The following is a 21,984-nucleotide window of genomic DNA, read 5'->3' as shown; positions in this document are numbered from 1 at the left end:
TTGTACGTGAACGGAAGGTGTACATAATGTTTAATTTGATCAATCTCGATGAACTTCAGGTGCTACATAAGCAACTTGCGGACATGATAGAGGGGAAGACATTTACTGGATGACGGGGTTTTTCTAACACCGCCATCGAGGCGTGAAGCGGATCTTCCGCAACTTTCATCACAGCTTGTTGACCCTCTCCCTCATCTCAGCCAGGTCTTCGCCTTCGATAGCATCCTGCCCTTCCTTCACGTAGCTCTTGACCGCTTCTACAATCTCCTCATCACCGTCGATAACATCGACCCAACCCCTCACACCTTCCGTTTCCAAAACACCAACCACGCTCTCTGCGACCGTCGCACGACTCGTCTTACCACCAGCCCCAATCTTGCCCATCTTCACCTTTCCAGCCGGCTCCTCAGTCAGCGTGCCAGGCCTTAGGCTGATACCACAGAAGCGCTGATCAGCGGGTAAACCATCTTTCTCTTCCTGAGCCATTCGGTCTTGAGAGAGTATTGTGAGGACCTCGTCAGCTGCAACCTTGGCTTTGAAGTAGTTCGGCAAGATTTCCGTGTTTACTTTCTGTGCCGCTTTCCAGTCTTCATCGTTCCACCAAGGCGCGCGGCCACGGCGGGAAGAAAGGTACGATACTGTCAGGAATTTCTTGATGGAGGGTGTGTGAATGCTGGCTTTTGTGAACGCTATGGCTGCGTCGCGGTCGACTGCAAATGTCATCTCGGCGCCGCCCTTGCCGCCAGCTCCTATACGTTGTGAGCATACGCGGGCGATTCATGATACACCAGCCTTAGAAAGCACTTACCAGCGCTCCAGACAACCCAATCCGGGTTGACCCGTTCCAAGATGCCCTTCGCGTCAGCCTCGCTCTTTACATCCGCAACACTATGGACCAGCACATCTAATTTCCCGGGCTGACCTTGTCCCAGCTTTTCAATGGTCGGTTGTTGGGAGGCAGTGCGTATCATGCTGGTCACGTTCCATGATTTGGCCAGCAGAAGCGGTGTAAGAATTTGGGCAACTTTGCCGTGACCGCCGATGAGGAGGACGTGGTGGGCCATGTTTACTGCAGTATCAAAAGACAATAGGAAGAAGGGTTATAGCGGAGTGCAGTAAATGACATAGAATGTCTACCTGAAATAAGAGTTGATGTTGGGAGCAGCCAAGAACTGATCAAGCGTCATTTTGTCAGCACTCACGATTTCTAAGATGACGTCGTGGGCAACATGTTTCCGAACATGTGCCGAGCAAGCTCCACCTGCATTGCGCCATCCTACCTCTTGCGCACGCATTCGTGTTCGTGCTCGCAACGTAGCATTTCCAATATCTAATCACAGTCATAGAGGGACAATACGTTTTCTATCTTTTCCATTTCATTGATTGGTATCGCTGCCTAATGTTCAGAGCTACCCCGGAACTGCCACGCTCGTAGAAGTGAAGAAGACACAAAATCGTTGCGAAGAGCTTATTCTCGACACTCGAAGAAGGAATAAGAAAGATACGTTTCAGTAATACAGTGAGCGAGACAGTGCCCGCAGAGCGCTAGAGGAAGAAACATCGAGAGAGCAAGGGGTATGTACAGTATGGCTCATACTCGGGTGAAAGACTCCTGAACACCGTGAAGCATGCATTACAATGTAAAGTTGGTGACAAAAGGAAATTAGAGGACACAGTGTGTACGAATTATAGGGTAAAGGGAGAGAAGACCTCATGTGCCGGGACCAGTCGACTTGCCCTGGTCGCCAGAATGGCCGGAGAACGGTCCTACAACAAATTCAGGTGTTGTGTCCATGTTCTGGCTGGGAGGACCACGGTACTCGCTGGCATCGGGCGCCAGGATAGGATCAGTCGACTTGGTGTCAGGATGTACTTCGATACCATCCTGAGCCTCGAGGTCTTGCTTCGTCGCATCGCGGCTGAACTTGATTGAGTCGTTGTCACCATGACCGCGGTCAATTGGCGACCAACCGGCGACACTACCTGCGACAATACCAGCCATGACAGTGGCTGGGCCGAATGCGGAATTGGAGCGGGACCTGGTGCGACGGCGGCTGTTGGGAGTAGGAGGAGAACCGTCATCTTGAGGACCGTTGTTCGGGGTGCCAGGCAGCGAATGGCTAGAGCGGGACTTTGTGAACATCTCCTTGGGATGTTGCACCTTGAACTTCATGGCGCTAAGACGCCCACCTCGGACTGTTCGGAGGAAAGCAAGCTCGTCGCGGATCTCCAGTAAGCCCTGGTTCCAATGGTAATCATCGTCTGAGACGACAAGTTCGGGAGTTTGTTTGCGCCTGAAGAAGTCCGGGATACACTTGCGAATAAGTGCGTCGGGTATTAATCGAACGATTACACCTACGGGTAGTGAAAGGAAACCCAATACTATTGAGTAACCCCACTGAGCACCGTTGAGCCTGGTGACCTTGAAGGCGACACCACCAACGAAGATGATCATGGTCTGACCACCAATCATGATTGCCAGAATGACGATGAAGAACCAATTGTGGGTGATACCTTCGAAAACGTTGAAGCGGTTGTCAAGTCGGCGGTTGTTCAACGCGTTGAAGATCTGCATCCAGACGAAGGTGTTGAAAACCAGTGCGGGCAGTTGTTCTTTCTCTTCTGGACTATCGTAACTAAGGATAGATTCGCCGGCGAAGTAGAGGATGAATGTCACGACCAACTGGTAGATTGCTTGACCAATGATCATCTTCCACATCCTCAACGTAATCAAAGGAGCAGACTTCGGGTCCGGTTTTCGGTCGAGAAGGCTGCGCGTAGGAGGATCAGTTGCGAGGGCTAGGGCGGCAAAGGTGTCCATGATGAGGTTGACCCAGAGCAGTTGGACAGCAGTCAGTACAGAGGTTTGATCGTTGCTAGATACGGCTGAGACGAAGGTAAGCAGGACGGCGGTGATGTTGACGGTGATCTGGAATTGCAAGAATTTCTTGACCGCGTCATTGACCGCACGTCCCCACAGCAGTGCCTTGACGATGGAAGCGAAATTGTCGTCCATGAGAATAATGGCAGATGCCTCCTTTGCGACTTCAGTACCAGCGATACCCATGGAGAAACCGACGTCAGCAGTCTTGAGAGCCGGCGCGTCGTTGGTTCCGTCACCAGTAACAGCAACGGTTTCACCGAGCTCTTTAAGGCGTTTAACGAGTCTACGCTTATCCTCCGGACTAGAACGAGCGAGGACACACAGCTTGGGAATGACGGCGTCCATGTCTCGCTTGGATAGCTTGCGGAAGGTAGGACCTTCCATGACGACTCCACCTGGAACGAGGATACCGCAGTCTTCGGCGATGGCCTTAGCGGTCAGAACGTTGTCACCAGTGACCATGCGTACGTAAACGCCTGCGTGCTGACAGTCTTTGACGGCTTCGCGGACGCTCTCTCGCAGAGGATCTTGGATACCAACAACGGCCAGGAAAGTCATTCTGTTGGAAACGTCCTTGAACACAGCTTGGCTTGGGTCATCCTCGTTCTTAGAGGACTCAGCGGGCGGCCAGCTCTCGAAGTCGCGATAGATGAGACCGATGGTTCGAAGAGACCGAGAGGCGTAGGTAGTGATGACTTGTTCAAGAGTCTCGCGGTTGTCGCTGGTCATAGAGGTCTCAACGAGTTCTTTGTTGGCGTCGGTGACTATCTTGTCGCACATGCCAAGCAGAATCTCAGAAGCACCCTTGACGTACATTCGGTAGCGACCGTCGTTAAGCTTCTGAACAGCTCCAGAGCACTTGATAGCTGAATCGAAAGGTATGACCTGAACAATGTTGGCGTTGGAGCGCTCCTGAGCGACGTTGCCCATGCCAAGAAAGTCGCGTGCGAATCCAAGTAGAGCGGTTTCCGTCTTGGAGCCAATGAAAGGATCAGGGCCACCAGCCGCGCCCTCGAAGGCAGTCGTGTTCTGAATGATTGACTGTAACAGAACATCCTTGACATCTGCGTTCAGGGTCGCAACAAATTCGGGAGCCGAGACATCGTTCGGATTCTCTACGGGCGACTCCACCACATCCTTGCCCTTGCTGCCGTCATCAATGGGTTCAGCTGATGGTGCCTTGAGTTTGTGGTCGCCAAATCGAAGAGCAGTGCCCAGCGAACCAGCGACGACCGTCATCTTGTTTTGTGTCAATGTGCCTGTTTTGTCGGAGCAGATGGTTGTCGCGTTGCCCATGGTTTCGCAGGATCGGAGCAGGCGAACCAGGTTGTTGTCTTTCAACATGCGGGTGGTGGCGAAAGCTAAGGCAAGGGTAACGGCTAGAGGCAGACCCTCCGGCACGGCGACTACGATGACAGTAATGGCGACGATGAGAATGTTGAGGAAGTTCTGGCCCTTTTCGGCAGGGGTAGCACCGCTACCCTTGAGGCCGACAAGGAACTCAATGAAGAGTACAACAAAGAGCAACAGGGCAGCCGCTCCACCAAGTTTGGCGATGTACGTTGCGAGAACGTTCAACTTGTTCTGGAGTGGGGTGACTTCGCTGTCTTCGCGGAGGGACATCATAGTTTTTCCGTAGCTGGAGTGAACACCAGTCGCGGTGACCATGAAAGAACCAACACCTTCCGAGACTTTGGCACCCGAAAGGATGAATGGGTCGACCTTCTTCAAGTTGTCATGCCTTTCGATAGCCTTGAAGGCCTCGTCTCCAGACATCTTTTTGAGCAGATCAGACTCTCCGGTAGCCGAGGATTCATCGCATTTGATACCGTGACCTGTGATGAGAATACCATCCACAGGGATCATGTCACCGGGTTCCAGATTGACGACATCTCCAACGAAAATGTCGTAGACGGAGATCTCGCGAGTTGCGCCTGAACGAATTACCTTGATGGTTCTGTCTTCCTTCTTGCGGTTGAGCTTGACGAATTGTCGTTCCTTTTGCCAGTCGTTTGCAGCGCCTACAACCACGACAATGACGATGGCAACAATGATGGCAACACCTTCGATCCATTCGACTTTAGGCTCACCGGGCTCGTGCTGAACACCGAAGGTCTGGTATAATCCAAGAGCCAAGGAAATGACGGCAGCACAAGTCAACAAGATCAGGACCTTGTCGTTGTAGGCCATCCATGCTAGCTGGAAGATGTTCTTTGGTTTCCGCACGGGAAGTCGGTTGTCGCTGAATACACGCTTCCGGTCGGCAAAGGCATTTTCCTTAGCGCCAGCGGGCGCGCTATCCGTGTGGGCAACCCCGTTTGGCGCGGACTTCTGAGGAGACTCTGTTCTGCTAGGAGTTGTAGCCTCATCGAATGTAACGACGCCATCAAGATGCTGTTCATCCAAACTCAGACCAGCCTTTCGGTCGGTACGGAGGCCTTTTTCTATGCCGTCTAGGCCACCGAGCGCGTGGAATGCTGATAACTGCGTAGTCATGTTAGATGTTGCACGAGTGCGCTCAAGGCGCGCGAAGACTTACACTCTTGGGGTTGTAGAGCTTTCCTAGTTGTCCGGGAGAGAACGCAAACTTGTTGTTCTCGACCTCAAAGTCAGCCTCTGTGCCCGGGTCGGGCTTCAAAGCATCTTTATCGTTTAAGATTTCCGTTGGGCCTAGGTCACCCTTCAAAGTATCGCCTTGTGAGGATGCAACATAGGTTCCAGTGCTATTAGATTCGCCGTTCTCAGTGGCCGAGTCGACCGAGTTGCCCCGGGATCGCGCACCGGGTACATTGAGTAGACCGGCGTTACTGTTCCATCCCGTCACCGGCGAGCTGATGTTATGCGGGCTCGTTGGCCGGCTCTCTCTGCTATCGAACGAGTGCGCGTTACGCAGCTCCTGTGACGGCTGCCTTGAGTGCGTGGGCGAGACATCGTCGTTGTTTGAGGATGCTGCTGGCCTGCTATTATCTTGGATGTCTCCTAGGGGTACTGAATCGCCCATGGCAGGGTCGTTGGTAGCAGATGTGTCGATGGTGATTGTCGGTGCCCGTGGTCTTGAAGGACCGTTGTTGGTGTCGTTGTCCGCCATGGTGGGCGCCTAGGAGCCCTCGAGGCTGCGATGCGAGGCTGAGGGTGGTAGGCTGTGCAAACAGGCAGGCAGGCAGACGAGCGATGGATGTAAGCGTAGCAATGTCAGGCGTGCACTTCCGGTGAGGTGATTAAGTTATCGAGGAGTCCTCATGCACAAAGAAGATGCAGGTTATGAGCGTCGCGGCAGAGGCGAGAGGGCGGTGCTGCAGCCGTGTGCCGTCACCACGGTTGCGAGTAGTCGAGAGTGGAGGCAGGTGCCGGTGGGCGAGTGCCTGCGAAAGTGTCTGGTACTGCCAAACTGTTTAGCTCCTTTCCCTTGCGTATACACGTACAAGCAGGTGCTCAGCCACGACTGCCCAAGCTGCGACCGCGCGTGATGGTGGCCGGCAGGAGCGATGGGGGGTTAGCGAAGTAGCTTACCTGATTGTACTGCGTCTCCGGAGAGGGCGATTGCGCGAGAGAGGGACACGGAGAAGCTGAAGGGGGATTCCTATCACGTCGAAGGTGGCAGTGTTCCGGCGCTGCGCATGCTCATTCGCCGTCGGGGTGGCTATGGCAGTGGGCGTGTCTGGTGTACCTGAGTACTCGTCGAGACTATGCGGTGGCGTGACGACGCGTCGGACTGGACTTTTGGTGCAAGAGAATGGGAGCCGCTATCTCGAATCGCCAGGCAGAGGGCATAAAGACAAACAAGAGCCTCCTCCCGCCTGGCCTGCATCCTTGTTGTGCCTTCAATTGTCCAAGACTTGCACTGCCCCGATGCCAACCCTACGCACTAAGCCGCCTTGGGCTGCGCTATTTCGCAACCAGCGTGGATGCGGCACTTAAGCGGGACGGCCTTAGCCTAACCCCTCGAACGAATGCAGCCTCCGTTTCACCCCAGGATTAACCGATTCACAACTGTCCAAGCCAAGTCGCCTCTGCATCTACGTGCGTCGCCACGGTTTGCTGGCTCTCGAACAACTTTTTGCCATGTGGTTCCTCACGCAGCAGCGAGCTGGACACGACGACTATCAACGTTGCACATGTCCCAAACGGGTTGCCTTCCGTATGGCCAGTAGATCAAGGCCAAGCAAGCCATGCCTACCGTACAGCGTCTGAGCGTCATATTTACAAGTGATTCGATTTGATGCAACTGCTGGCGAGCGATCGCGCATCCGCCTGTCTACTCCTATTCTCTTGGCCGTGCCATTGTCACTAAAGGCGCAACAATATCACAGCTTCGTTTTTCGAGTGGCGGTCCTTCAACGCTTTAATCATAGTCCGTTGGGTTTGCCGCGCGCTCGGCCTTGACTATTGCTGCTGGCGGATGCTCCATCTCCACTCGTCCTCGGCTTTGTTGGCTCACAGTCGTGTCGTCTCTGCCCTCACCGCCCGCGTACCTGAAATCCATGATATGTATGGCTAAAGGGATGCGTCAATTTCAGACCAGCCAAGCTTCTGGAGCATCTTGGCTGTTCCGTGCCCATCTCCCGCCCCGACCTTGTTCAAGTTTGTTTGCGTCATTGGCGCTGTGATTGCTCTTATCGTCAACTTGGATCGCCAGGCGCATTGTCCGACACAGTCCCGCGTCTTCAACACTTTGTCACTAGGGACTCGGCCCATGTGCCCCATACCTAGGTAGTGTTCGTTAAGTGGCAACTGCCCACAGTTGTTTTACTCCAGAGCCGGCAAGACTGGCGAGAGCTTGTGCCCAAACCAAGCTTCTGACTCGAAGCTACAGTAGTCAGAGGCTTGCTGCACACAAGATCTTGACATGCTTCAGGTGACCGCTTCTGCGACCTTGGCGGCTTACCCCAGGGCACACTGCACCTGCAGCTGTATGATGTCCTTGTACGGCGGCCTCGAGCCCCGGTTTGTGTCACACTTTGTAGAGATTAAATTTTGTTTCTATCTAAATTAATTACTAATAAATGCTACTAAAGCCTAACTAATTATCTTAATAAGTTAACTAGCCTAATAACGCTAAATTTATAATATATAGCTTATTTATTTCTATAATAGCAATAGCAGAGCTATAATTACTATTTTTAATAGCTATTTATAATACTATACTAGAACTTATATAACTATTCTTCTAACCTTTATAGTAGTGTTAGACTATATAATAATTATATTTAGCCTTTTTATCTATTACTATATATAAGTAATAATATTTACTTTATTTATAAGACGCTTTTCTTCTTTTAAAAGTGCCTTTTTACGTCTAGTTCTATAGTATTATATTCTTTTACTTTTCTTACTATTACTTATAATATCTTAATATACTATATTACTAGCGCTCTTTCTTATTTATTAAACTAGCTATTACTTTAGTATATCTTTAGCATAATTATATTTAGTATAAAAGTATCTACTATAGTAGTAAATACCTTTACCTTATTAGCTTTATTTTTATAGTAACTAATATCTCTAATATCTTAAAGGCGTATATTAGTAAAGTAGTTATAGATCTAAATATTATTTAGGTTTATAAAGTACTTAGAAACTTAATTTAGTAAATATAAAATAAAAGTGTTAAAGATCTAAGCTATAAGACTAATATAAATACCTAAGGTAAAGTTAAAGAAAGTAAGTTATAATAGAGAAAGTAACTATAGTATCTATAGTATAGAGTTAGAGTCTTTAAGCTTATACTAGAACTAGCTTCTACTTATAAGAGTTTTTTAGCTAGCTATTTTATAAAGAGAATATTTATAAGAATTTCTAATATTATATAAGTATAAGAAGAATAGTAGTAGATATATAAGAAGATATACTAACTTATATATAAGAATATATAGTATTTCTACTTTATAACCTACTTTATAACTTATTTTAATAGTTTTCTAACTAATAAGCTATAGTTATATTACTATTTTATTTAAATTTTAAAATAATAAGGTAATTATATTACTTATATAGTAATTTTTTTAAGATAAGCTACTTACTAGAGTATTAGTAGCTAAGCTAAGAAGGCTTAGCGCGCTTTTATATACACTTTAAATATAAAGTATATATTAAACTTTAGTTTACGCTTTTATAAGACACTTAGTAGAGGGTAGTTACCTATTTAAGACTTAATTTTTTTAGACTTAAGATACCTCTATACGCTGTTTACAACAAAACATGATGTCCTTGTACATATGACATTTCGGCCCTGAACACGCTATCGACGCCTCATCTCTGCGAAAACATTGGCGAGCATCATCAAGGGCGCTCTTCGGTCCAACGAGAACGCCTCGACCTGCCCTTACCCACAGCTCCAGAAAAACCATCAACACATGGAATCCATAGTACAACAGATTACTGATGCTCCACTCGACCGCAAGGAGCTATTTCAAGATGCATCGTAAGGGTAACCTTCCTTGATCACCTGCAGTAGACGTTGAGCAAACAGTCGTCAGGCGTCTAGCAAGCGCCGCCGTTCAGGAATGGACCAATCATGTAGTCCACAGCACCATCCGCTTTTTAAACTCCCTATGTGCTTCGTCGGGTTCACGATGCAAGTAGAGCTATTTCTGCATGCGCGTACGATGTATGACTTGGGTATGCCCCGTCGATCAACTCGCGGGTCATATGCGTCGATATACATGTACATGTAACAAACAGACATCGCATATTCAGACGATTCAAAAGTGGACGTCAATACCTCTACGAAATAGAACATCAACACCGACGCTATCAGCTAATCACAGCAGAAGCATGTTACACTCAACTACTATGCTCATAAGGTCACAATGCAACTATCATTTTTCATTATTCGCAAGCGGCACAGCAGTACTTATATATCCGTCGTGAAGCCCTATACTAACCAAAATGAACTACATGTCGCAAGAAAATTCTATCTCAACAACTTCCGAGTTCTTAGGTAGATCTACAACATAGCAGCACACTCCGAGGGAAGCAAGTTGAAGGTAACAACATTATGTTGTGCCATAACATGTATCCCCTTATCAAGATTCCAGAAGATAAAGTCCACGTATACTACATCTATTGTGCTAACCGGAAATCATAGCATTCTATGTAATCATTTCAGATCATCTTATCACAGAGCCCGAAGAGGGTTTGTTGTTTTTAGGTCGCAAAGTTAGAGTTCTTAACCCCAGGTTTAGTGGGCAAAATTCATCACGATTTCTGGCGAAGTGCCGTTGTCCTAAGGGACACGTAATTATAGCATTCTTGCACAGTGCTTTCTCTTTCGCACAAAACCACCCTTAAAAATCTATAGAACGGCCTGTTCACGCATTTATGTGCAGAAGTCAAGACGGCCGCAACATCAGACGTGCACAAGAATATACTCCGTGACGGAATTTGAAAACGTCTCTTCCAGAAATCAACTACCATCCATGATATAGTCCGCATGCACTTATACCCAAAATCATGCAGTTGTTATCGCCATTGCTATATAAGCATTACTAACCTCACACCCACGTCGTGCACAGTGTATTCTCGGATCATACCTTTTGTACATCCTTGTTGTACATTCTTATCTAGACATCGGAACGCTTTCGAAATTGACCAAAGACATGAAAAGTAGCTCCTGACCCAAGTACCTTGCAGATTTCCATGCATAAGCTATGAGTAAGTGAATCCGTCATCCACACGATTGCGATAATCGTCTTCTAACATGTAGTCTGCACAGCCTCACATCCAATACCGGCTCAAGACGGGTACATGCGGGTTGCCTTGAGCCGGTGTAATGCTGGAATGTCTTCGCGGTGGCGATCAAATTTTGAGTGCGCCCATTTCGTTCCCGATGGTAAGATGTGGAGGCGATATGGGAGGCTGTGTCAGACGCGGGCGCAGTGCTAGCCGGTTTCGGGGCTGTGCCTAGGATCAATGGTTCGCGCAGGAACGGCGGGCTCTGGAACGTCTACAGCGGGACCATCAATCTTGGATCTTTCTTGGGATTTCTTGAACGTCTTGTCCATGGTTTAGTGTTGTATGGAGATCTTTTGTAACGTGATATGCACGTGCTCAAAGCATTTTCGGGAAGCATGTAGCATTGCCTACTACAACAAGAACGAGTTGGCAAAGTATCGGATAGCTTATCTTTCGAAGATATAGAACTAAGAATGGTGGGTAAAATACCCGCTGCGTAACTCGTGACCCATCTCTATATGATTGAACAGCGCCAGGACGCCAGACTCCTCCTTGAACCGTATTGCACCAAAGGTATCTCGCGACGTACAGAAACACTCCTCCAGAGAATCGAAAGCCGTCCTCATTACAAAGCTGTTATTCATCTAGTTTCGTCATGCCTCTCCCTCTCTTCGGACTATTTGCGCGGCTCTTTATTCTCTCCCGGCTGTACGTCCGGCTCAACTCAAAGGCACTCGGGGGCCCGAGCCCCAGGCCCGTCCCTTCTCTGACCACGTCTCCAGCACTCGTGGCGCCAAAGTAGTTTGGTGCACCTGACGCAAGTTCAGTCTTGATCTGCGGCGTCGCCCAACCACTTGTCTTTCCGACCTTGGAACCCTCAGAGGAGTCTGAAAGCTCATTGTCCGAGGAGTCAAGGTACGTCTCTTCGAGTTCGAATTCGTTCGCTGCCTCGCCATCTTCTAGGTCAACGCGTTCGTAAGGTTGTTGGGTATTGGAGGAGGAGCCACCCAGGCCAAAGAGCTTTGCTGGAAAACTGCGCCCTCGGCGGCGGTGGAGAGGATCTTTGCCCTGTTTCCTCTTGAAGAGCTTGATGATGGACTGCTTGGCCGCATTCCTTTTTTCCTTTCCAAGAATGAGGCAAAAGATGAAGATGACGATGAATATCATGATGAAGAAACCAGGTATTCGCTGCGGGTTCTCGACGAAAAGCCGATGCCAGTCACTGTCGGATTCGTACAGTCTTGGTATGCCTCCGGGATATTGGAAATCTGCTGGTATACCGGGTACGTTCGAGCCAAAGCCTACTGCGAGGGCTTCTTCGGAGGGTGGTGGAATCTCGCTGGAAGCGTACAAGACCATCTTTCCCAGTGTCCAGCTCAGCTCCACCTTGTTGATCTTGTTGACTGCTTGGAATGGGTCGAGAAATCCCTTGGCCTTTGCATTGTCAATGACGTCCTTGGTGGTGTTCGTGCTGCCGTTCAAGTCTTCGATGCCAACTCGGGGGACGCCGATTCCATCGTGCAGCATGTTGATGACCCAGGACGCCTTGAAACACACCTCTCGTGCCTTGTCCTCATCTACTTTGTGACCCCATTTCTTCTTCTTGATGCCCTTTTCTATGCTCTTCCAGTCTTGACTGCAGAACTCATCCACTCGCTCCTGATAGGTCTTGAGGTCATATGCCTTGTGCTTGTGTCCGTGTTCGAAGATCTCGTGCGTGGTATGCCAGTACTCGGATACGCCTACGAAGTGGTTTACGTTGAAATCGATAGCGGGCACATGCTGTCCGTTGATCAGGCATGGCGAATCTGTACACTCCTTCTCTTTCTCCAAAAGCGGAAACGTCTGATGCAAACACTCTGAAAACTGTCCTGTTCCTACCAACTTCGCTGCGGCCTTCGGTTTTGGCTGGTCGTCATCATCGTCGTCGTCGTCCGAGTCGATCAATTTGCCATCTTCTGTGACCTCCACCTTGAGATCTGCTGGTAGGCAAGGATCTGGAAGCTCCTTCTCCGCGCTGGACTCCAACAAGGCCTTGATGTAGCGCTCTCTTGCTTGGTTGACGCCGAATCCCAGCCATGTCGTCACAAACACCTTGTGTTCGAGCGGTGTGCCGTCGATCGCACGCAGGCGCATGAGCGTCAGGTCGTTCGCATGCTTCTCCGCTTCGGTCGCATTTGGTGCGAAGGCGATCTGAGCCGACGCGCCTCCCATATCCAGGAATCCATAGGTGTTGTGGCCCTTGCCATGGTCGTGGTCTTTGGGACGATCGAATCCGCCAAGCAGGTAGTTCGCTGCGATCCAGCCATAGAGGCCTTCTGTCTCTCCCGGTATGACCTGAACATGTACGTCGCAATCCGGTAGTTGGAACTGGGTGGTGCTTCGCGCGAACTCGCAGACTTCCTTCAGTACCTCCTTCCGTTGGCGCTCGGGGAGTATGCGCATGCCCGCTGTTGCGAGCAGAAAGAGAGGTGTATTCGGGACTTCTTCGAGGGGTACGTATTTGAGCGCATGGCTGAGGAGCTTGTCGAGGTGTTCGGAGCCGACATCGTGGGGGTGTTCGCCGAAGGTGGAGATGCCTGTTCCGTCGCGTGTTAGTTCTGCCTGGTCGGTATTGTCCACACTAGCCTCGTACCTGGATGTATCTTCTTAGTCCAATCCTCCTTTGTTTCTATGACCGGCAGGCTGTGTAGTTGCGCATCGCCAGCCTTCTTGCGGGCGGCTTCATGGTTCAGCCATCGGTAGATGTGGACGCGCGTCCCCTAAACATGGTCAGCTACAACCCTGCGATAGCTGCACAACAGCGACTTGGAGACGTACAGAGGACCCAGCATCTAGGACAACACCGTATCTCCCTATGTGCCAAGCAGTGTCAGCGTCCGAGCTGTGTGGTGGGCATGGGGCTGCGCGGAGGGGATGGCGTACACTTTCCCATTGGGAGTAACCGGGTCCGAAGCGCGTTATCGAGTAGGGCGCATGCAAATGGCGACGGTGGATATTACAAGAGGTACGGAGGAAGACGGGTAGCGGCGCGGCCGAGTCGAATAGGATATACGAGGGAAACGAGCGACGTAGGGAGCGGCGACGAGTTGTGGTGATGGCGGAGAACGAAAGGTTGAGACTTGGACCCTGGCTGTCGGCGCCGCTTCCAGAAGGCGCATGGATCAGCGCCCGCTGCGACGTTTCACGCGGCGGGACAAATGTGCCACCAGTTACGGGCCATTATGACGCCATCTTCATTACTTCACGCGACCGTTGTTCACTTCCGAGCAGCAATCGTCTGCATTTGATATAGTGGCTGTTGCCGCGAGAACCACGAGTAAACAGAGGCTGAATCAATCTGGCACGGTGATCTAGTGGGCTGCGCCTCGGTGTCACTACAAGTTGACACCTAAACGTTGCGTCGTGCAATTTGCATGTACGGGCCGGCAATAACTGCGATCAGCACTGTCATGCGCGCGGAGTGACTATGACGTAGAAACATCCCTCATGCTGGGTCTGTACGCAAAACATGTCGGACCATAGCTGGGTGTTGGAGATAGAGTGTTCTCGTGATCAGAAGGCAGGAGCCATCGCGGCAGTGTGGCTCAATGTGGAAGGCTCATACCGGCGCCGACAACATAAGGTCGAGCAAAGCAAAAAGATTCAGTGAACATTACGCATGTATACAGCCTGTATAGTGATAGAAAGGCATAGGGGAGCAAGCCCGAGCTGTCACGGTCGCGGAGGGGCTGCTCTGTGCGGTTTGTCCAAAAAGTGGCCCGGGAAGGAACGTCGGGCAAAAAAGAAGGTGCCACATCGCTCCTTCCCTCCCAAAAAATTGACCTCGAGGTGATTTGAACACCTAACCTTCAGGAATCTCCAGAGGAACTGGAATCTGACGCGCTACCATTGCGCCACGAAGCCGGTCTTGTTGTTGATGGATGAAAGACAAAACTCATCGTATCTATTGACACGTGCAAAGATGCAGAGCGAAATGACGACTGCGGGGTCATCATCAAGCAACCCCACCAGACAGTGCAAGTCGATATTGAAAGTGGGTCAACGGCCAGCCTTTGCAAATTGGAAATGTACCTGCCTACAGCTGCAATTCATATCCGCTCAATCAATAGTGCCACCCGCTGCACCTTCAGTCCTCCATCAAAAACCTCAGGAACGCCTTGGCAATCACCACCCCGTCATGGTGCTTGCCAACTCTCTCCAGCGCATCTTTGGCCTGCTCGTCCTCAAAGATACCCTGCTCGGCTCTCATCTTGACCAAATACGACACAATAGGCTCCGTGAATTCCGGATGCCCTTGCACGGAGATGAGCCTGCCCTTCTTGTACATGCCTTGTACCAGACAACGTGGTGATCCACCGAGCTTTTCCACACCCTCTGGATACTCGAAGACTACATCCTTATGCATTTGGTGAATGGCCTGTAGATGTGAGTAGAGAACTACGATCATCGTGGCTTGTGACATACCAAGGTGTCTTGTTGGAATATTTCTTTCCCCTTCGCGGTAAGTTGCACTGGCATCACCGATATCTCCCATCCGTCGTCGCTGCGGCCGACTTTCGCTCCTGCCGCCCTTCCCAAGATCTGGTGACCGAAGCAAACACCGATGACACGGATTCTGTCTTGCTCTAGTAGTTTCTTGGTAAAGTCCACAAGCTTCAAGATCCATGGATCGTTATCAAATGAATTGTGCTCTGTTTCCCATGAGTCAGAATAGCGATACTGTTGATTGAAGCCATCACTCACTCGAGCCCGAGATCAACACTGCGTCTATATTCTGCAAGTCGGGATACTCCTGTGCTGTGACCACGTCAAATGCGCTCAGCTCCAAGTCTTGCTTTGGCGATAAGCCTAGGTCCTGTGCTGCCCTCTCCAAGAGTGTAGTGAAGATGCGATCGTATCGGCCATACTCATCGACGATAGCCGCTGGTGGAGTATCGCACTCTAGAATGGCTATTCGCAATGGCGTCTTCATCTTTTCGGAAGTTAATGTTGCGAGTTGTGCAAGATGACGCCGTCCCTGACAGCGGAAAAGGAACGGCGAGTTCGGAAACACTAGCGCAATCCGGCTGGTACCCACCTGCCCAGGTGCATCTAAAGCTTATCAGCCTCCAGGGGTCTAGCTACCTGGAAACTTCATCTTCGCGTCACTCAGTTTTGCGCCGACTCGTCCGCGCTGGAAAATAAAAGACTTATTGCGCATAGTTCTTCGGCACCTCGATCGTGCTACCATGCCGTCATCTGCGTCCGAGCGAACACCGCTACTTCGCTCTACATCGGCAAACACTCCCGTCACCGAAGATGCAATAACCACCGCAGAAGTAGCGCAACAAGGCCAGGGCGCGGCGCCTCAGTTTCCAACATCGCAAAAAGCGAGAAGCGGCTCACTTACCGGATCTGTCGACCCTGGCCACGTGCCCCCAATCACGGATGAGACAGAGAGCCTGACCAAGTTTCAAAAGAATGGGAAATTAGAAGGTGTTGGAGAGTGGAGGTTTAGGTTCGTGTTTGGTGGTATTCTACTTGGTTACTTTGTGAGTCTACCTGCAAATTTCCAACATGGCTGCGCATACTAATCATGTAACGACAGATTGCCATGTTTGACTCCACTCTCATGGCATCAAGTCATCCAGTCATCACATCGTACTTCCATGCATCAAATTCAGCCTCATGGCTATCAACAGCCTTCTTACTCACATCAACCTCGCTGCAGCCACTTATGGGCCGACTCTCAGATACTCTGGGTCGTCGACCATTGTATCTGGCTGGTCTCGTCGTTCTCGCAGGTACGACCGCATGGTGCTCTTTTGCGCAGACGATTGGCAGCTTCATCGCCGCTCGAGCCTTTTGCGGCATTGGCGCTGCTGGTGTATTATCGATGGGTAATATCATGACCAATGACCTAGTCAGCATTGAAGTACGAGGCACCTACCAGGCATACATCAACCTCTTCTACGGAGGTGGATCTGCTTGCGGGGCGGCTTTTGGCGGCTTTCTATGCGACAAGTTAGGATGGCGGATGACTTTTGCCATACAGATACCCATACTTGTCATGCTTTTCATAAACGCCATATTCACCACGCCTTCTTCACTCGGCCCAAACTTAGCCAAACGATATGGACTAGGTCTGAAGGAAGGCCTGAAGGGATTCGATATCGCTGGGTCCATCTTATTGACGGTATCTGTCGCGTTTTTGATTCTAGGGCTCAACCTCGGAGGCAATGTATACCCATGGAAGCATTGGATCGTCATAACCTCGCTGGTCATCGCACTAGTGACAGGTGCCGTTCTCGTCAAAGTCGAATCTAGAGCCGCGCGAGCAGTCATGCCTCTGCCCATGTTGTTTAGCAAGCCCCGAGGCAATCTCGTCTTCAACAATTTCTTTGCACAAGTTGGCATGAACACCATCCTGTTCAACGCTCCCTTGTACTTCCAAGCGGTTGAGCTCGAGACGGCTTCTGTCTCCGGATTCCGCCTTGCTGGCCCTTCCGTTGCCTTGACCATCTGCGGCGTGTCTGCAGGCTTCATCATGACCGCCACTGGTCGGATGAAGTGGCTCATTATTGTTGGCTCACTTTCGATGCTGTTGGGCGCTACATGTCTTTCCCTGATGTGGGATGGCATTCCCAAGTGGCTTGCCACCGTATTCCTGGTTCCATCTAGCATCGGCCAAGGGCTCAGTTTCCCGGCAACAAGTCTCGCGGTACTCGCAACAAGTACACAAGAGGATCAAGCAGTCATGACCAGCACACTCATTTTGTGGCGCAGTCTCGGTATTGTCATGGGTGTCTCATTGAGCAGCCTCATTCTACAGAATGCTTTGACCTCGTACCTCGAAGCACTGGTCACCGGTCACAATAAGGCGAAGGTATGTCCCATTTCGATTTCAGCTAGTGGTGTTACGATGTCTTCGAGGCAGTTGCGGATAACTAGGGAAAGCTCATCACCCGCACTGCGCGACTCCAGCATGTTTTTCACTTGTGCTTTGCTCCCAACGTAGTCGTCTGGGTAGTGGATCTATACAGCCTGCCTTCACGCTGTCATTGTTCTCATCGATCAGCGCTAATAGCTTCCCGCAGATCATTCAACACGTTCGCAAATCGGTACGCAGCATAATCGACCTTGATGCTAAGCACAAAAGTCAAGGTCAGTTTTGCTTCCTGCGGGGCGCGCGTTTCCCCTGCCTTCAAGCTCGATACCAAGTCGCTGCTCTCTTATAGTCTGAATACTGATCTATTCCCTAGTCATTGAGGCATATAGCCGTAGTCTGCGACTGGTCTTCATCTCAGCAATCGCCATGTTCATCATAGTGAACATATTAGTGTTCGCGATCGAACTTCCGCAGCTCAAAAAATCCAAAGTGCACGACGAAGAAGAAGAGTCAACGTAGTGAGGCATCACATAAACCGCTAGCAAGACGGTCAGACATCGTTGCGAGCTCGATCGAGATTATGGATTGTAGCGTAGCTCGTCAAGAATTACAAAGACCATCGTGCGAACCAATCTAACATGTATGGCGTCGCATCCCATGATGTGGGCCCGTTCCTTAGTGTTTCGAAAGGCTCGCCTTGATTCTTACGACTCGGCCAGCCGTGACCAAAACCCTGGATCGCTCTGTGAACAACGACATCATCAACATCGTTGCACCGCCATCGACTCTCCGCAACGCTTCCGTTTTCCAGTTGCTCCGTCGAGGGGTTGCTCGCACAATTGTCACGCTTCGCCCAGCTCTCGACCCAACTCAGTACTGGGATGAAAGGTGGTGGCGTTGGGCTGCTGCCGTCATAGGGAACCACACTATCGTTCAGTCCGTGCAGGTTCATGTAGGGGAGTACCCTATCTTGTAAGCTCGGAACGCAATCCTTCTCAAACAAAGGCTCTGTCAAGCTTGAATCCGGATAGAACGCGCCAGCCACGGTTGCGAATGCAGCGAACTTCTTGTTGAGTTCCGCATCACACATGAGAAGTCCAGTCAATCCGCCACCGTTAGATAGGCCTGCGGCGTATACGCGCCTCTCATCGATGCACAAGGTCGATGTCAGGTGTGCAAGAAGTTCGGTGACAAAGATTCGATCATCGATCACAGAGGAAGTTGGGGCCAACGGGTCGCCTAACCATTGCACCTACGCGTTAAAGTTAGCCTTCCTGCCTTGTAAGATCCCTCAATCCTCGCTCTGATCGTGACTTACGCCAGGTGCTTGGACATTCATGCCCTCCGGATACACCACGATGGTGTTTGGGTTGAAGTCAGGATTGGACAGCTCGCTGATGACCTCCATGCTTCTTGCGGGCTGTTGTTGGCCATGGAACGCAATCACAAGAGGCAACGCTTCATCATTCGAGGCCTTGTACTTGGATGGCAGGTGTAAGATGTATTGGCGCTCGGTCGTCTTGCCGATCACCGATTTCGAACCCAAAGTGACATTGGTAGTAGATTTGCCCGGTGTGAGCCCCGAGGGCAAGCGAGTTCCACAGCCAGAGCTCGCTGCGAGTACGACGGGGCAAAGGAGTGAAATGAGAGATAGAGACAGCATTGTCGCGATTCCGAGAACCAAAAACCAAGACGCGTGCTGCCAGGAACGGGGTTAACAGGTCAGGTATATATAGCTCTTGCGGCTTTGTGTACATGGGAAATTACGGACGAACAGAAGCGCCGCTCGTGCTGACGCGAAACCCCGTAGTCGGTCCTTTGAATACTAATCTTTCACCGCTATTAAGACGACGTGCGATAGCCTTCTAAAGGTTGCTGTTGTAGTAAGCAGAACTTAATAAATGTATACCTTAAGTCTGTTATAAGAATACAATTGTTAGGTTCTAGCCTATAAGAGCGTAGGCTAACTTAGCCTTAGGCATAAATACTTTATAATTACTATTCTAGCTTAATAGTAATTTATCTCTAGTATTAAATAATAGAGTAAGTTAAATACTAGATATATAATATTAAACTATAATTAGATATATTACTCTAAAAAGACTAGAGATAAATTACTACTAAGCTATAATAGTAATTCTAAAGTATTTATAGCTAGTACTAAGTTAGAGTAAATTACTTTTAATATAGTTTTAAAGTTAATTAATAAACTAAATAAAGTAACTATAGTTTATAATACGCTATTTTAGTCTATAATAGCTAATAGTAAGTAAGTATAAGTATATTATATTTAAAAAAAAAGGTAGAAATCTAGTATAAAAAATAGTAGCTATAGAAAGTTATATATAAATATATATATAGCTACTACTTATACTAGTAAAGCTAGTATAGACTAATACACTTTAAGTATTTTTAGCTAGTTAGAATTTTTTTTATTCTTTAGCTCTTTAATACTTTATACTTATAAGTATTAGCTTTTTTTTATTAATTATTTCTAAAATTCTAAGAAAGTCTAAAGTAACTTATTATAGTCTATTTTAGAGTAAAATAAAGTTATTTATTTAAATTAAAGACTTTTAGTATAAATAATACTAAACTACTACTAGCTAGTTTCTAAAACTCTAGTTTAGACTATTTAAGAATAATTTATATTAATTTATTTATTTTTTACTTATACTTACTTATAATAGTTTATATTACTTTATTTTAACTTATAATAGCTTTTAATACTTTAAATTAGCTATAACTATTAACTATAAAATTTTTCTAACTAGTATAAAGTATAAAGAATATACAAATACTCTTCTATTCTCTTTTCTAGGTATATAAGATCTAGAAGTATTTAACTTTATAGCTTAGTTTTAATTTCTAAAACTTTTAAAAGAATATATACTACTATATACTATAAAATAAGATATTTAGAAAATATATCTATATTATAATTATATACTATATTACTTAACTATATTATACCTATATTTTTATACTAGTATATTTAATAACGTAATAAAATCTTTTTAAGCTACTTTTATATCTCTAAGCTTTTTAAAATTACTTATATACTATATAATAGCTATTTATAGTTATTAAAGCTTAATAAGCTTTATATATTTAGTAACTTTAGCTATATCTTTTTAGTTCTTAATACTAAGAAAAAGCGCGCTATTTTTACTAGTATAATAAAGAAAGTTACTAGCGTATAGTTTAGAAATTATATTATTTAAACTATATAGTATAGCTATTACTAGGCTATAAATAAGTAGTACTTTACTATAAGTTTTTTTTCTACCTTTTTTTAGCTACTATTACTTTTTATTAGCTTTTATAAAACTAAATAATAGTAAATAGCTTTAGAATAAGTAGTTTTAGTATATCTTAGTCTATTTTAAGCTATTTTAAACTAATACTAACTAATCTAGTTTTTAAAATACTTTATTAACTTAAAATCTATTTATAAAATTATTTATTAGTTATTAGCTAATAAAAAGCCTTTTAGTAAAAACTTTATTATTTTTTACTCTAAGCTCTTTAGTAATAACGCCCTTATTACTATACTATTTATAAAGAACTTTAATTATAGTAGCTTATATATTTTAAAAATAGACTTAGTAAATATATATAAAAGAGTTTAGAATAATATTTTTTAGTAAGTTTTACTTTCTATTAGTTTATTTTAGCCTAATCTAGCTTCTTATAAGCTTTTTTATTCTTTCTAAAATTAGTAATGTTTTTATAAAATTAAAAAAAGCTATATAAACTTAAAATAGTTTTTTTTAAACTTTTTTAACTAACTTTAGTAGAAACTACTTTCTCTTTTAAAAATGTATATAATTTTACTTATATATACTTTATAGCTATACTACTATTAAGTCTAGTGTATATCTTAATAATAAAACTAAAAGTAAAACTATTATTACTAGCTTTACTAATAGTAATAAGGCTATATTTAAAAAAAAAGCTACTAAAATTACTAGTATACTTAATTATAGATTACTATTTAAGTAATTAGAGAGTTCTAAAATACTTTTCTATATACTCTTTTAACTCTAGTTAGCTTATTATAAATTATTAGTAGTTACTTTACTTTCTTTTATCTTTCTTTAGCTTATTTTAGTCTATTCTAGTTTATACTAATTAATTTTATAGTATTTACCCTTAAAGTCTACTTAGTAGACTATTATTTCTAAAGTTAATACTTTAAAAAGGCTATCTAAAATTTTAAGAAGAAGCTTACTACTTTACTAAAAAGTAAAAGTTCTTTATTTAAGAAAAGCTAGCTTAAAAAGAATGTAAAGAATTATAAAGATTATAATAACTTAGTTATTATTATCTTTTTATTATTATTAAGCTTTGTTAAGATTACACTTATTGTAATTTCTTAGCAAATTAGAAAAATTCCTAGTAAATCTAATTGCTTACGTAATTAAAATTTTAGTAGCTAGTTTTAATCTACTACACTAGAAGATTCTAAAATACCTCTATTTGTCTTAGCCTAGTTAATATTAGAGTTATTACGTAATTTAATAACTCTTATCTTCTTATCTCTCTTTCTGCA

The 21,984-nt window shown here is 46.6% G+C and overlaps 6 protein-coding genes and 1 non-coding gene across 7 annotated transcripts; 1 reads left to right on the top strand and 6 right to left on the bottom strand.

The window, feature by feature from the left end:
* Positions 1 to 168: 168 nt before the first annotated feature.
* On the bottom strand, positions 169 to 1,064 carry J4E87_010928 (uncharacterized protein; the record flags this gene model as incomplete). Its single annotated transcript, XM_049382496.1, has 2 exons — positions 169 to 749; positions 809 to 1,064. The coding sequence occupies 2 exons, from the start codon at positions 1,062 to 1,064 to the stop codon at positions 169 to 171; spliced, it is 837 nt and encodes a 278-aa protein (XP_049227742.1).
* Positions 1,065 to 1,711: 647 nt separating this feature from the next.
* On the bottom strand, positions 1,712 to 5,972 carry J4E87_010927 (uncharacterized protein; the record flags this gene model as incomplete). The annotated part of the gene is made up of 2 exons (XM_049382495.1): positions 1,712 to 5,368; positions 5,424 to 5,972. 2 exons carry the CDS (start codon positions 5,970 to 5,972, stop codon positions 1,712 to 1,714), a joined length of 4,206 nt encoding a protein of 1,401 aa, XP_049227741.1.
* Positions 5,973 to 11,194: 5,222 nt separating this feature from the next.
* J4E87_010926 (uncharacterized protein) lies at positions 11,195 to 13,493 on the bottom strand (the record flags this gene model as incomplete). The annotated part of the gene is made up of 4 exons (XM_049382494.1): positions 11,195 to 13,137; positions 13,194 to 13,320; positions 13,379 to 13,413; positions 13,484 to 13,493. The coding sequence occupies 4 exons, from the start codon at positions 13,491 to 13,493 to the stop codon at positions 11,195 to 11,197; spliced, it is 2,115 nt and encodes a 704-aa protein (XP_049227740.1).
* Positions 13,494 to 14,379: 886 nt separating this feature from the next.
* On the bottom strand, positions 14,380 to 14,464 carry J4E87_010925. The gene has a single exon. It is a non-coding gene; the product is annotated as a tRNA-Trp (tRNA).
* A 223-nt stretch (positions 14,465 to 14,687) lies between these two features.
* On the bottom strand, positions 14,688 to 15,533 carry J4E87_010924 (uncharacterized protein; the record flags this gene model as incomplete). Its single annotated transcript, XM_049382493.1, has 3 exons — positions 14,688 to 14,978; positions 15,026 to 15,252; positions 15,305 to 15,533. The coding sequence occupies 3 exons, from the start codon at positions 15,531 to 15,533 to the stop codon at positions 14,688 to 14,690; spliced, it is 747 nt and encodes a 248-aa protein (XP_049227739.1).
* A 256-nt stretch (positions 15,534 to 15,789) lies between these two features.
* J4E87_010923 (uncharacterized protein) lies at positions 15,790 to 17,948 on the top strand (the record flags this gene model as incomplete). Its single annotated transcript, XM_049382492.1, has 4 exons — positions 15,790 to 16,092; positions 16,149 to 17,426; positions 17,638 to 17,704; positions 17,803 to 17,948. 4 exons carry the CDS (start codon positions 15,790 to 15,792, stop codon positions 17,946 to 17,948), a joined length of 1,794 nt encoding a protein of 597 aa, XP_049227738.1.
* An 88-nt stretch (positions 17,949 to 18,036) lies between these two features.
* On the bottom strand, positions 18,037 to 19,092 carry J4E87_010922 (uncharacterized protein; the record flags this gene model as incomplete). Its single annotated transcript, XM_049382491.1, has 2 exons — positions 18,037 to 18,681; positions 18,748 to 19,092. 2 exons carry the CDS (start codon positions 19,090 to 19,092, stop codon positions 18,037 to 18,039), a joined length of 990 nt encoding a protein of 329 aa, XP_049227737.1.
* Positions 19,093 to 21,984: the final 2,892 nt, after the last annotated feature.

Source organism: Alternaria ethzedia (assembly GCF_023757985.1).
Source record: "Alternaria ethzedia strain BMP 0044 chromosome Unknown scaffold_60, whole genome shotgun sequence".
NCBI lineage: Eukaryota > Fungi > Ascomycota > Dothideomycetes > Pleosporales > Pleosporaceae > Alternaria > Alternaria ethzedia.
This window is presented reverse-complemented; position numbering and strand designations above follow the sequence as displayed.